The 14,471-nt window shown below is 40.1% G+C and overlaps 1 protein-coding gene across 5 annotated transcripts in view; it reads right to left on the reverse strand.

The window, feature by feature from the left end:
• Window positions 1-14,471, reverse strand: part of FBXL4 (F-box and leucine rich repeat protein 4) — a 65,949-nt gene that overhangs the window by 8,974 nt on the left and 42,504 nt on the right. For all 5 annotated transcript variants that reach the window (XM_054062766.1, XM_054062767.1, XM_054062768.1 and 2 more), the window contains 2 exons: window positions 10,818-10,889; window positions 9,265-9,577 (listed from right to left, as the gene is read on the reverse strand). In XM_054062766.1, the coding sequence (XP_053918741.1) occupies window positions 9,265-9,577; window positions 10,818-10,889 (385 nt within the window). The remainder of the gene's footprint in view (window positions 1-9,264; window positions 9,578-10,817; window positions 10,890-14,471) is intronic.

Consider the following 14,471-nt stretch of genomic DNA (forward strand, 5'->3'; position numbering starts at 1 on the left):
TGAACCAAGCCCAGATGTCTACAGTGGGCTAAACTGCTCATCAAGCTCTCCTGGCTCTAAAAAGAGTTTATATATCCAACATGGCTGCAGACATCTGCTGGTAGACACTTCAAACTCACACAGCTCCTTCTTGAACTGAACTGCACCCCAAAAAGCCTTCTAGTCCAGGATCTTGTCTATGATCAGGACCAACAATGCTTGCAAAATAACAAAGATGGAAGACAGCAAAAGCAAAAATTAAAAGCAAGAGCAGATTTTTAAAGCAGCTTTACACTAGTAGATCCTCCCAGCTGCCAAAAATTATCAGTTCAGGGGTTTCTGAAGCTAACTTCCATTAATGCTAATAATTTTCTGAACTTCTTTATACTTACAGCCCCTTCATATGACTTCTACAGTTTAAATATTAAAAACGAAGAAAAAATATCAGCTTTAAACCTACTGCCTATAAATTGAAATTATCAAGGGGCAACAAATCATTAAGAAGCAGTGATAGATCATTTCCAGTTCACCATTTCCACATTATTCATAATCCTATGGGCATCTCTTCTGTTCCTTCAAGGCTGCCTATTTTCCAGATTCTCCTGTATCTCAATGATCCCTGCAGCCTTATTTCTACACTAATACAGTACTTCTGAAGTTCATAGAATCATTATAGTTAGAAAAGACCTCTAAGATCAACAAGTACAACAGCTCAACACCACTGTAACTACTAAACCATGTCCCAAAGCGTCACATCTACACGTTTTCTGAACACCTCCAGGGATGGAGACTCCACCACTTCCCTGGGCAGCTTGCTCCAATGCTCGACTACCCTTTCAGTAAATAAATTTTCCCTAGTATCCAATCTAAACCTCCCTCAATGCAACCTGAGGCCCTTTCCTCCCATCCTATCGCTAGTCACTTGGGAGAAGAGTCCAACACCTGCTTCACTACAACCTTGTTTCAGATAGTTGTAAAAAGCAATAAGGTGTCCCTTCAGCCTCCTTTCCTCTACACTAGAAAAGAACAGTTCCTTCAGCCACTCCCCATAACACTTGTGCTTTAAACCCTTCTTCAGCTTCACTGCCATTCTCTGGATGTGCTCCAGCAACTTGATGTCCTTCTTGTACTGACAGGCTCAAAACTGAACACAGCATTCAAGATGTGTCCTCACCAGTGCTGAGCAGAGAGGCACGATCACTTCCCTAGTCCTGCTGGCCACACCATTTCTGATACGAGCCAGGATGCCGTTGGCCTTCTGGGCCACCTGGGCACACAGTTGGCTCATATTCAGCTGTCTGTCAACCAACATCGCCAGATCCTTTTCTGCCAGGCAGCTTTCCAGCCATTCATCTCCAAGCCTGTAGTGCTGCACAGGGTTGTTGTGACCTAAGTGCAGGACTCAGCATTTGGCCTTCTTAAACCTCATACAGTTTACCTCAGCCCACTGACCTAGCCCATCCAGATCCTTCTGCAGAGCCTTCCTACTCTTGAGCAGATCAACACTCCCACCCAATTTGGTGTTGTCTACAAACCTACTTCATCCCCTCGTCCAGATCATTGATAAAGAAATCAAACAGAACTGGTCCCAAAACTGAGCCCTGGGGAGCACTGTGTGACCAGCCACCAATTGGATTTAGCTCCATTCACCACAGTTCTCTGGGCTTGGACATCCAGACATTTTTTTTCACCCAGCAAAGAGTGCACCTGTCTCAGTCATAAGCCACCAGCTTCTCCAGGAGAATGCTGTGGCAGACAGTGTCAAATTGGATAACTGGAACTATACAGTGCACTGAGCACAATGTCAGTAACCATATAATGAGGTCTTATGGTGTTTTCTCCTCTTTTTCCTAAGAAATACTAAACTTCTATTTGTCTGTTAGAACGATGCTGAGCAACAAGCTGATGTTTTCCAAAAATTGTCCACATGATCACTTTCCTACAAAACAGCAACTAATATAAAGCCACCTACAATATGCTGAGTTAATGTTTTGATTCTTGTGATTACTTTACACTTGATGGAACAGTATTCTTCCTGTTTATCATCAGTTTACTAAGTATCATAAGAACATTCTGCAATTTTTCGGCATTAAATTCTTCATCCTAAGATTTTTCTACTCTGAATATCTGTGCATCACCCTCCGGTACAGCAACATTCACCCCTTTGTCTGGATTACTTATGAACAGATCAGTATAGACTCTTGATGACCACCATAGTGATGAAACTTCATTGTGAAAAGAGATGATAGCGTTCTTGTCTTTTGTTATCTATTTTTGAAACACTCATTACAATCCAGGAGGAGAATTAACAAAAGCATAACAACTGCAGCTAAAGCTTTTGAAAATCCAATCCTCTATGGACTGGACTGGTGCTCATCTCCACCAAGAAGTGCAAGGAATTCTAAAAGATTGGAGAGGCATAACTATCCTCATGGAGACACAGCTCTCCTTCAAAGTATCATAATGGCCTTTGTGTCCACTGACTTCATGTCCTTCTTAGGGTTGCAACTGGTTTACACTGAACAAAAGACAGTCTTAACTATCTTGTAGCATCTTGCCTGCACATCTTCCAGAAGATTTTGCCTTGTTTGTAACCTTTTGTTCCTCTAGCGCTGAGGATAAAGTGCTGCTTTAAGTGACACACAGCAGCAATAAGATTTCCACAGTCCTGTATTTGAACTCATTTAGAACTGCTACATAGATATTTAGCCATAACAATTTATCATTGTTCGATGTATTGATTTGTTCACAAGCTTTCTGTATTGGCATTCCAATTTAAGGCAGCTTTCTGGGCTAATCTCCTGGAAAGAATGGCTCTGACGTAGCAGCCTACTTGATCCCCCTTGCCATGAAAACTAATGGACAAACAACAGTCCTCCTGCAAAGGCCTCCTGGTATCTGAGTGATTCTTTACTACTAACCTCAGTAACTCTCTTGCAAACTTGTTCTAATGTATTTGAAATACAATTTTAGCACTTACTGTTAGCCAGTGGTTCCTTAATATCTCATTTTGCTTTACTGTGATTTTGTTGCACTTTCTGGAGTTCATCTTCCTATTTTTCTTCTCTGAATGGGATTAATTTCCAGGAACATGCCTCTGTTTTCAATAATCTCCTGTAGTCATAGAATCACCAGGTTGGAAAGGACCCACTGGATCATCGAGTCCAACCATTCCCAATAATCCCTTAAACCATGTCCCTAAGCGCTTCATCCACCCGTTCCTTAAACACCTCCAGGGAAGGTGACTCGACCACCTCCCTGGGCAGCCTGTTCCAGTGCCTGATGACTCTTTCTGTGAAAAATTTTTTTCTGATATCCAGCCTGAACCTCCCCTGGCGCAGCTTCAGGCCATTCCCCCTTGTCCTGTCCCCTGTCACTTGGGAGAAGAGGCCAGCTCCCTCCTCTCTACAACCTCCTTTCAGGTAGTTGTAGAGAGTAATAAGGTCTCCCCTCAGCCTCCTCTTCTCCAGGCTAAACAACCCCAGCTCTCGCAGCCGCCCGTCATAAGATTTGTTCTCCAGGCCCCTCACCAGCTTTGTTGCTCTTCTCTGAACACGCTCCAGAGCTTCAACATCCTTCTTGTGGTGAGGGGCCCAGAACTGAACACAGTACTCAAGGTGTGGTCTCACCAGTGCCGAGTACAGAGGGAGAATCACCTCCCCGGACCTGCTGGTCACGCCGTTTCTGATACAAGCCAAGATGCCATTGGCCTTCTTGGCTGCCTGAACACACTGCTGGCTCATGTCCAGTCAGCTGTCAACCATTACCCCGAGGTCCTTCTCCTCTGTACAGCTCTCCAGCCACTCTTCCCCCAGTCTGTAGCACTGCATAGGGTTGTTGTGCCCCAAGTGCAGGACCCAGCATTTGGCCTTGTTAAACCTCATGCCATTGGTCTCAGCCCAGCGGTCCAGCCTGTTCAGATCCCTTTGCAGAGCCTCCCTACCCTCCAGCAGATCCACACTTCCTCCCAGCTTAGTGTCATCCGCAAACTTGCTGAGGGTGCACTCAATGCCTTCATCCAGGTCATTGATAAAGACATTGAACAGGGCTGGACCCAGTACCGAGCCCTGAGGAACTCCACTTGTGACTGGCCTCCAGCTGGAGTTAACTCCATTGACCATCACTCTCTGTCCGCAGCCATCCAACCAGTTTTCAACCCAGGAGAGTGTGCGCCTGTCCAGGCCAGAGGCTGACAGTTTCTGAAGCAGAATGCTGTGAGAAACTGTGTCAAAGGCTTTACCGAAGTCCAAGAAGACTACATCCACAGCCTTTCCCCCATCCAGTAGTCTAGACATTTTGTCATAGAAGGCGATCAGGTTAGTCCTGTACTTGAAAACAGTCTTTCCTATCATGCCCCCAAATTTTACCTCATTTATGCAAGGGTAAGCAAAGCTCGTCATTATTATCAAGAGTTTTTAACTCCCTTTTCATTATATGATCACTGTCACCACAACCATCTGGTGGTTGATGTAACAGTCCTTATGGCCATAGAAAGAAATTTTGCAATATGCTTCAGTTATTTACTTCACTTGTCCATAATTTTACAATGGTACCACTGTCCTGCCAGCAGGATCTGTTCCGTCATTCCAACCAAAAATTCAGGAACATCACATTATGCTACTCATCTTTTTCTACCAAGCCTTAAAACTGCTACTGCATCAGCACCTTCATTTAAAACCAGACTCTTTTACACATCATAGCTTTTAAGCTTCAAGATCCAAATGTGCGCTTCTACAAAAATGCTAGATCTCGATGCCTAGCCACAGATTTTTTGTGTAGGATGTTCTTCATTCCTTCCTACCTGAACTTCAACAGTTCTCCTACCGTTTCATCTAAGACTAAGATTTTTAATGGATTTGTAACTAAATAGGCCATCCTAAATTACATACTTTACTGCACCTGTTTCTTTTTTCCTCCTCAAACTTAAAATTTTACGTTAGGAAATATGTTTTCCTAAAAGCTAAAAAAGCCAGCAACCTAGTTGGGGCTTCCTTATCCACACCAGCTGATCAAACATCATCTACAGCCTAACTTTTATTTAAACAACGTACAATTATTGATATATATTTCCTAAAAGCATATTCATTCACTTCGGAAGTGTAACACAGCACATTTTCCTTCGCCTTTGAAAGACTGACAACATATCCTGCTAGTTACCTACAAAGTATTTTTCCCGAGTTTGGAGGTTCTGTTACTACAACTTTTCCTATGTGGACTAATCATCCATTTCTCAGAACAAATACATAACTTGTATATTAAAATCAGCTATTTAATTTTGTTGTTCAGTTTATTCCCTAGAAAAATTATCTGGAATTGTCTTTGTAAAAGGCACTTCTGAGTAATGATTTCTTTGCCAGAACAACTATTTTTATTAGCTGTAAATGATTTCATTTGTAACTATCATATAGTCTTCAAATTCTAGAGCTGTTCAGGAGACCTGTGTATGATGGCTATAAAAACCACCAGAGACCCTATTTCTGGGGCAAGAGATACTACTACACACCAAATAATATTGACAACTAGAGACCCTTAAAATAACTAGTACTATTTCCTCAAATATCCTTACTTTTCCTTTCCTCTTGTAGATCAGCCAGACAGGCCTTTTACTCTTTACATTTTATTCAATATAAAACATTGCACAGAACTCAAATTCTAAATTTTAACGTGCTACACATCCTCATGTTTGAATTGACTAACTATGTGTTGATGCTCTCAAGATAAAGCTGAAAATTTTGACAGCTGGCAAGGGGGCAGTTGGGTTTGCGGGTGCTCAGGAAGGTGTGGGAGGTGTTGGTATGTAGGTAGGAATATATGAATTTTGCACTAACAAGGGTGCCTACTTTTCATTACTCCTTTTGTGCAGGACAGAGGCAGTCAGGACTTTCAGGGAGCAATGTTAAGATGACTTACTCTTCAACCTTGACAGCAGCTGGTAGCCCCACAGCAGCACAACTAAGCAGCTCATACGATGTACAAGAAAAGCTTTTGGCACTGCCAATTCAGGTCGCCATCTGACTCGACACATTGCTCAATACTGATCACAGTTTGAAGACTAGATTTCAACTACAGGTCTAGGAGTGTCCACTGAACTTTTGATAGCACTGGATGACGTACTCCATCATTACAAACACTGTCAGATAATCATTCTGGTGCAAACTGCAAACAGACCATGCCAGTCAGTCGAAAGGACGTGGACAGAGAAAGAAAAGATACTTGTAAGCAGGCAGCTCTGTACGTAATGCATAAAAGAAAGCTCGGAACTAAAATTTCAAGAACACCCTCATGTACTCAGCAACACACATCATGCTTCCTCTTCCAAACTGTATTATAATACAGCAGATATGGATCCAGCTCATGATTTATCTTTTAAACAGAAATCTACTGTCTGAAGTACATTTTACACAGCACAAAGAGCTACCCATCAAACAATGCTTTACATGGGACAATAATTTAATGACGCCTCGAAAACTGGTGATTTTAACCTTCTGCAGAAACTTCTGATTCTGTAACCAGGGGAACTGCTACACAATAATGGCGAGAACTAAAGAGAGGACAGATGGGTAGCAAGACACAAGATCTACCCCTTCAAAACAGTATCCAAGGTATATATAACGTCCATTTTGTAATATTTAAATGAGTGACACTCAGTTCAACAAGATTTCTTTCAGAGTCTGACTCCTCCAGTCCTGAAGCTACTGTGGTGACAAATAACCTATAACTGAAACAAGAAGCTTCCCCTGACAGGTTTATAAGTTCTAACAACTGCAGAGAGAAACTGCTATAGTATTGTCAACGCTGGTGACTACACTGCAAGGTAAGACTTACTACTTAGGTAAGTGCCTGTATACAGCAAAAAACCTCCAGCTTTTACACAGCTTTGCTGAAGCAAAAGAAGCTCCCTTAAAGCACACACTGCTAACCTAACAGCAATATTTCCACATCCCTCACAATGCATGTACAAGCCAGACATTTCTGTATCTGGGAGATAACAAAGGGTGTAATGAGAGTACCTCTCGTTCATTCACATCACAGAGAAGACACACTGTTCAAGGTTACTCTTGCCATGCTGAGCACTGACCTCAGGCCTCTAACAGCCTCAGACCTGTTGCCACACTTCTTCAAAAGGACAAAAAAATATTAAACATTCATGTAGCTTATAGTTACAAAATGTCCCTACATCAGTTGCCAAAAGCTAGACTACATACAGAAATTTATGACTTTCTTGGTATTTCTGATCTGTAAGAGATTAGCTCTTTAGTTCTGACAAGAGACTTCCGCAATGACACGGGAACACCTGGCAACTCTACCTCCAGATGACACAATGTGGTTCTACTTGACAACTCTTTCTTTTAACCACAGACTGTAATGGTTGCCATATTCAAACAAAGAAATGAACAGTTTCCTTGCTGTTGCCAAGAAAAGCTGGGTAACTCCTTCACGTATATCACATAACCTTGTACTGACTTTTTTTTTTTTTTTTTTTTTTTTACAGTAGAAGACAACATTTTTTTCCCCCCTACTAAGTATTTCTCTGAAGGAAGAAAGCAAGGTCCAGAAGGTGGATATTAAGGTTTTTGGTAACATCTTGCAGATAATTCAACTGGATACCCTCTGGAAAGCACCTAAACCCAACATGCAGTCTCACTGGGAAAGGTTGACTACAAATCCAGGAATACTGGTAGGCACCCAGGGAACAGAATAAATTCCTTTTCCATGTTCACATATGATTGTTTCACAAAAACATCAATAAGATATGAAAACAAATTCAAACATGAATTCAAATGCTAAAGAAGTGTGGCCACAAAACTACACTGCCAGTAGAAAGGCAACAGAAGCATGAGACTGTCCACAGGCTTAAGACTTCCAACCTATTAATTGGGCAGCCTCTGGTGCAGTGAAAAGGTCAGACCACTTCGTGAGTGGACACAATGCCATTGTAATAGAAATGCATGGAAGTAGGTGGTCAGGAGAACATACATGTTTATGAAAAACTTTATTCAATATGCTGTCTGGAAGTTTTTCATGTCTGAATAGGGAAACGCACAACAAAATAAATTTGCTTATGGATACATGAAACACGCTTGTGGACACATACATAAAGCCTCTCCAGTCTGTACTAGGGAGAGATAAGGTTTTATCTGTTCATTCTCCTTTCCCATGTTGGTCAGAAGGCAACTTTCTAAGTCAGAGATGAGTAAGACCATATTTCATGGTAGAGGAATGTACTAGCTATACTGGAGTGACAGTCTGAAGCCACATTGGTAATTTCTTTTGTAATGACAAATGCTATGTCATAGCCTTAAACTTGTTTGGAACATTATTCAAGTTGAGGGCTCCTGTTTCTTTCCAGCATCTTTCTCAACTTAAACATAATTTTTTCATTAAAATTATTAAATATTAAAAACGTGCAGTGTAGCTGCTTTCTTCCTTTTAATTTGAATCTTCCTCTTTCAACTAACCCTGTGAAATTAAGTCAGTAGAAGCATGAAGGCATTTCTCCCACCTTGATGTCACAAATATCCCTGCTGTCCTACATTATTTTAAAAATAAAGCCTCGTATTTCACCATAAAAAAGAATAAATGTAGTATCAAGCAAAACTACATTTCTTGAAGTCATTACTCAAGTATCCAAAGTATATTTACTTTAGATGTCTAAAAATATTTTTAACTATAGAAGCTGTAGAGGATTAGAAACGTAAAATTTGCTCTGCTTCTTCCCTTCATAACTTCCTTCCCACCTTAGCAGAAAGTCCATTTTAAGTTTTGCTGTTAATTACCCTTTCCTCTTTAGCAAGTCAAATTCGCTTCCTGGTAGAATTGACAAAGAAATTCAATATTTCTTGGGGTATATGTATTGTATAAAAGCACAAATCTGTTTATTGATCACAGACTTGCACTATAAATATACTTTGCCACACTTCACAGAAATAAAACAAACAGAAGTAGAAAGAAGGAGAAGGAATAGGATCTTCTGATAGTCTAAAGATAAAGATTTGTTAAAAAAACTAATGGTCTTGAAACTAAAGTTATTGCAAAAATGTTGCATTAAAATCTCAGTTTAGGCAATTCATACTAAGCAGACACAGTTGGTATAAATCCACTGGATTCTAAGTAATAAACTCAGTGAGTAAAACTTCCCTCTGTTTTTTTGTACATTAAATATTTCATAAAATTATAGTTTATTTAAAAATGTGTAGAAGATAGCTTTGTCTTAAGGACTCCTTTTTAACTGCAAGGCTTTTGAGACAGAGTAAGAAATATACCAACAGTCCTACATTTTCTTACCTAATATATCCAGCTGCCGTAAGTGCGTACAGTTAGCAGCAAGCTCCTCGATGTCTGTGTCACACACAGACCTGTTTGCCGTAAGAAAGAGCTTTTGCAAGTTTGGGAGTTTACGTGCAAGGTTTGTGAAACAGCCTGTACTGCTCTGTAACGTAGGGCACCAGCCAAGATCAAGTTCTTCCAAAAGCTGGCAGCCTGAAGCCAGTTCTGCTATTCCACTTTCAGTTATGTTTTTACATCTCCACAAATCCAGACTACGAAGCTTTTTGCATTTTGCTCCCATCATGCTTGCTATAAGATCATAGTCTTCAATCTGCAAGGAAAGCAAACACTGTCATGTATACCGTCTTTCCAGACATACACAGGTGTTTCAAGACCTGTCTGCTAACACACCTACATATCTGTCTTAAGCATTTGTCATTTCTAAAGAGCTCTGAAAATTATTAATTGTAGAATACAGTGACATCTAATTTTACAAAAGACAAAACGAAAATAAATTTTCTAACAACTCCCAGATATTTATAGATACTTTTAAATTCACTTAAGTGAATTTTAAATTTTCACACTTGCTTCAATGAAAACACAGTGTAAAGTTTTTTTACTTTGAAAAGCCCTTTTATTTTTGTACAGCTGTTGTTCCTTTAAAAGATGATTAAAACTATTTTTATGACCACAAGCACTGTAACTATAGGCATAGGCAGATCGAAAAATGTGCTTATTTCCACTCTAAGTTGATCAGTTGCTGCATCTCCTAATGGAAATATTAGTTATCTTAGTCTTATTAGTTATCTTAGAAACAAGGTCCCACTACACAGGCAGAGGGAATGAAATCCACTATCAAAAGCTGTAGGAAGACAAGGACTGCTGGAAAAATGTAGTCACCTTGCCTTCCTCTTCTGTCCATGAGTCAAAGCAAAGAAGGCTGAGCCAATTCCACTTTGTCACTTCTTGAACTATGAGGAAGGTCAACTAAGTCTCCCTGATGAGTAATCTGGCGCGTCTACTACCAGGGAAAGCAGCCAGCCAGAATCCCACTACACAATTCCGGCACACACACGCAATAGAGCTCAGAGGAGCGACCTACAGGAATTGCTGCTATCCCTGTATTCTCTTTCTTTAAGTCAAGGAGGATGCCCAGCAAGTCTATGACTCCAGCAGTTTTTGCTGAAAATATTCATCGCATGGTTTATTCCTGTAGGGTCAGACACAAGTGTTAATCCACTAGGAATGATAATTTGGTCTGAATAAAAAAAAGTAAGACAGTCTTAAGTATTACTTTTGGAAAGAAAAAGGGATTATGCTTATAAATAATGCTTCGAAATTTAAGAGGACACTAAAGAACTATGAGAAAGTCTACAAGCTAGGCTTTAAGCCTACTAAACTAGTATGTAACCCTTAAGAATACGACTAAGCTGCATTCATCTTGGACCCTTCTGGAGAGTATAGTATAGTGTCACCCTAGCATTTAACATGTCTTTGTGAAACATAAACATAGCCTGAGCTCCAAGCAAGCATGTGTGCACACATAACCCTGCTGTGGTGTAAACACTCACCATGACACAGCTGCCCAGGCTGAGGTGCTGCAGTTCCGAGCAGAAGTTCAGAATACTGAGCAGGGCTGTTTGCTGCCACAGGGGAACACATCAGAAGGAAATATGGAAAGTGAAAACAAAGAGAAGAGGTCAATTAGACATTAAAGGCTGTCACTGCATTTCCTGAAATACAGCTCAAAACTCCGTTACAGACACCACAAATGCCACTTAATGAGTCCCTGGATACTCTAATCATTGATTAGTTTAAAGCAACAGTAATCGTTACAAACCTTTATGCAAGTCACTTTGGATGTGGTTTTGCATTGCCCTGAAGATACCTACACACTCATGACCTATCCACTCTTTTCCCACAGGAAAGCTGCTGAAGAAGTGTGGCAAGTTCAAACAACAGGCAAGGCCAGCCCAAAAACACAGACCGCTGGTGACAGACCAGAAGAACAGCAGAGGTTCTGACATTCACTCATCGGCTGCAGCCTGATAGAACTGCCAATAGAGCCACACAGCAACAGGACCGAGCCGATGACTTTAATGTCAAAGGAGTCTCCGTGCTGACAAGGATGCTGACAACCATTGAGCACCTGTCACTACTTGCATGCAGACTGAAACAGATATAATGTGTATTTTACAGTCATGTTCCTGCCATTTAACATAGCTATTCTTTTCAGAAAGTATTACATATTGCTCAGCCTGAAATTGGACTTGAGCATCAGATGCATCTTACAAAATGTAAAGTATGCAGCTGTTCTATTCCACAAGGGAAACTTCACGTTTTTTTATTTGTGTTTCTAAGATACAGAAAAGACTCTTCTGCATTGTTTGTAGCCATATTTTGTTTTGTAGTTGGAAATGCACACAGTGCGAAAAAAGAACGTAGTCGGGGATTCACATCACAAACACCTGTCATTCACCACTTTGTTTGGACTTTGTAATCTGTATGAGCTTGAAAACAAGAATAAGTTTCACAACATATTAACAATACAAGTCTGTGGATGTCTGCAGGATCCACAACAGTTTCTCACAACTCCCCCCCAAGCAATAGGTAAGGGACCAAATAATCTGCTAATAAGTGGAATTCCTACAAGAACACTAGTGAACACTAGTCAACAATATTTGTACACAGGGATAGTATAATTACTTCTCTTTTTACACAAAATTTACTTGTTTTTGGAAAGTTTATGGTAAAATGCTTTACTTAGTTTCCTCTGCTTGTTACATTTTAATGAAACTTAGCAGGAACATGATGTTCTGTCATACCACGACAAAAAAATATCTGATTCCTCACACTGAAAGGCTGACAGACACAGAACAGAGACATAGCATGGGGAACTCATGGAGACCATTTCACACATCTAACCTAGGTGTTTCCAGGTAGCAATTAGAAATACCCAACATTTGACATGTGTAGAACCTCAGCTTCCAACTTGGCCTTTTAAAATTTGATTTCCCAAAGGCAGCCAAAAAGTAGACACTATGAATAAGCCTTTAGCACATAGAACTTTGCAGAGGTCTTACAATGCCACTGTCTGCTTGCCCGCCTTATTTTCACCCATGTTTTTAAAGAAAAAAAGTAGCTAGGGAATTAAAGACAAAAGTATTAAAAAGTCATTATTGAAGAGATAACACTTAAGAACCCTTTAAAGCTAGTAAAAGTGTAAATATCCAATACATTTTAAATAATGTACTTTATAAGCAAATGCTTCATCTGGATCACTAAACCTGAATAAACAAATAACTACAACAGAATGAGACGCAGTCTTTACTATTTAACCTCAGCAAATGCTATAAAAGCTTTAGAACCTACTCAGGTGCACAAATCAAAAGCAAAATCCCCAAACCCCTCTCTACAAACCTTAAATAATCAGAACTAAATAAATCAGTCTCTCGCTGCACACACAGTTCTAAACAGGGTTTCTGCAGGTATTCAGGTGGCTACACAGGAAAGACTAATACCTTGATGGGTTCTACCATGGTTTTTATTAATGGTTCCCAGACTGGAATTTTAAAACTGGCCTGAAAGAATGGGAAGCAGCAATATATTTCTTCAATTGACATGAACAGCGTAAAAGTGAACAGTCATTCTGACTACCTTGTAGGAAGTGAGATCAATTCATGTTTCCTCTTCCTCAGAGAGGGGTGAAATAGATAGGAAGACTAATATTCATAGTTATCTTGATTAGATAACTAGGTTACTTTTGTTACCTTGAACAGGAGTCTGATGCATCTCTCAGAACACCTTTTTTAGTCCTCTTTCTAATTTGAGACAGTCCTTCCTCTATTGATTCTGCTAAGCCTACATTTTCAGAGGTCTTTCCACAACCCATAAAACCTAAACAACTATTTATAAAACCCAAACAATTTTAAATAAAATTACTAGGAATGAGGATAATAGAAGGGAGCTTAGTAGAACACCATGCTGTACCACCACAAATCACACCAAGTCAAGCCCAAGGGTAAACTACTTATTCAACATTAATTATAGCAGCTATATTAATTCCTCTTCTGGGGGTGCATACATGCCCACACACAACAAAGCACATTTCTTCCAGAAGCAGTTTCTGTTCTTCTGTAACTGAGGTGGGGTTTGCACATGTCAAGAAAGAAGAAAAAATCCTTTGTGCGTGCCTGGTTGTGCCTCAGTCAATTGAGAATCCAGGTGGCAAAGGACATGAAAATAGCAGGGGGGAATGGTAGCTCACAGAATCCATATGTGCTACATATAGGAGAACTATCATTGTAATAACCTGCCTGTTACAAGCCATCTGTCTATACTATTCATCTCTCTGACTTGCAAAACAAGATGAGTGATTACAGTCCTATTTAAGTGAAAGAGGAGAGCAAGGCAATCACCTGACCCTGAAGCTGTAACACAGGCCAGACTCCATGTTAGAGTGCTCTGCAAGAGGAGCTAAGAGGCTACCTAAATTCTGGAACAGCAAGCTTTAACCTGGAGAGAGTCTAATTTTACTTTCTCAGCCAAGCAGGGATAGTCAAATCAAATACTACCCATGTAATACTACTCTTGAGGGTAGTAGCCAAGACATGTATAGTTGGGAGATTTTTTGAGTTTTCCCTGAGCCAAAGGTAAGGTTTGGCTTCTCACCTACTCCTCTTTATGTAGACTGAGAAAATAAAAGAGTGGACGATTAAAAAAAAAGAACAACCAACAAACAAACGAAACTAAAACACACACCCCCAGGAAAGAAACTTATGATAAGAATTTCTTTTCCTTTGTGGAATAATGTATAGCATGGCTTCAGTGATCTAAATTTCTTCTGCCATCCAAGCCAAAACAAAACTACTAAAATAATCATTTTTATAAAATGGCACAGACAATAGGAAGAGTGCAAAGGGGGCAAATAAAATGGTAACTCTGCCGAGAAGTATAAGTATTCTGTCTTCCTAATAAAAGTCATAGTCAATGCCTTTTTAATGAATTCCTTAAAATTCTTGAAACCTGAGAAGCAGACGGAAAGGAGAACCTGCTTAGATTAGGCCAATGAAATCTTCCATGTCTCCCTTAGCCCATCAATCACATCCATATTCTCAGAAGCTGATCCCTCAGCAAAGAAATCAAAATATTCTCAGAACTGCACAGAAAGGTTCCTGTGTTCATTATCTGGGCAGAAGCTCCCCTTCTGTTCCCAAGACGTTTAA

This window comes from Cuculus canorus, chromosome 3, assembly GCF_017976375.1.
Source record: "Cuculus canorus isolate bCucCan1 chromosome 3, bCucCan1.pri, whole genome shotgun sequence".
NCBI lineage: Eukaryota > Metazoa > Chordata > Aves > Cuculiformes > Cuculidae > Cuculus > Cuculus canorus.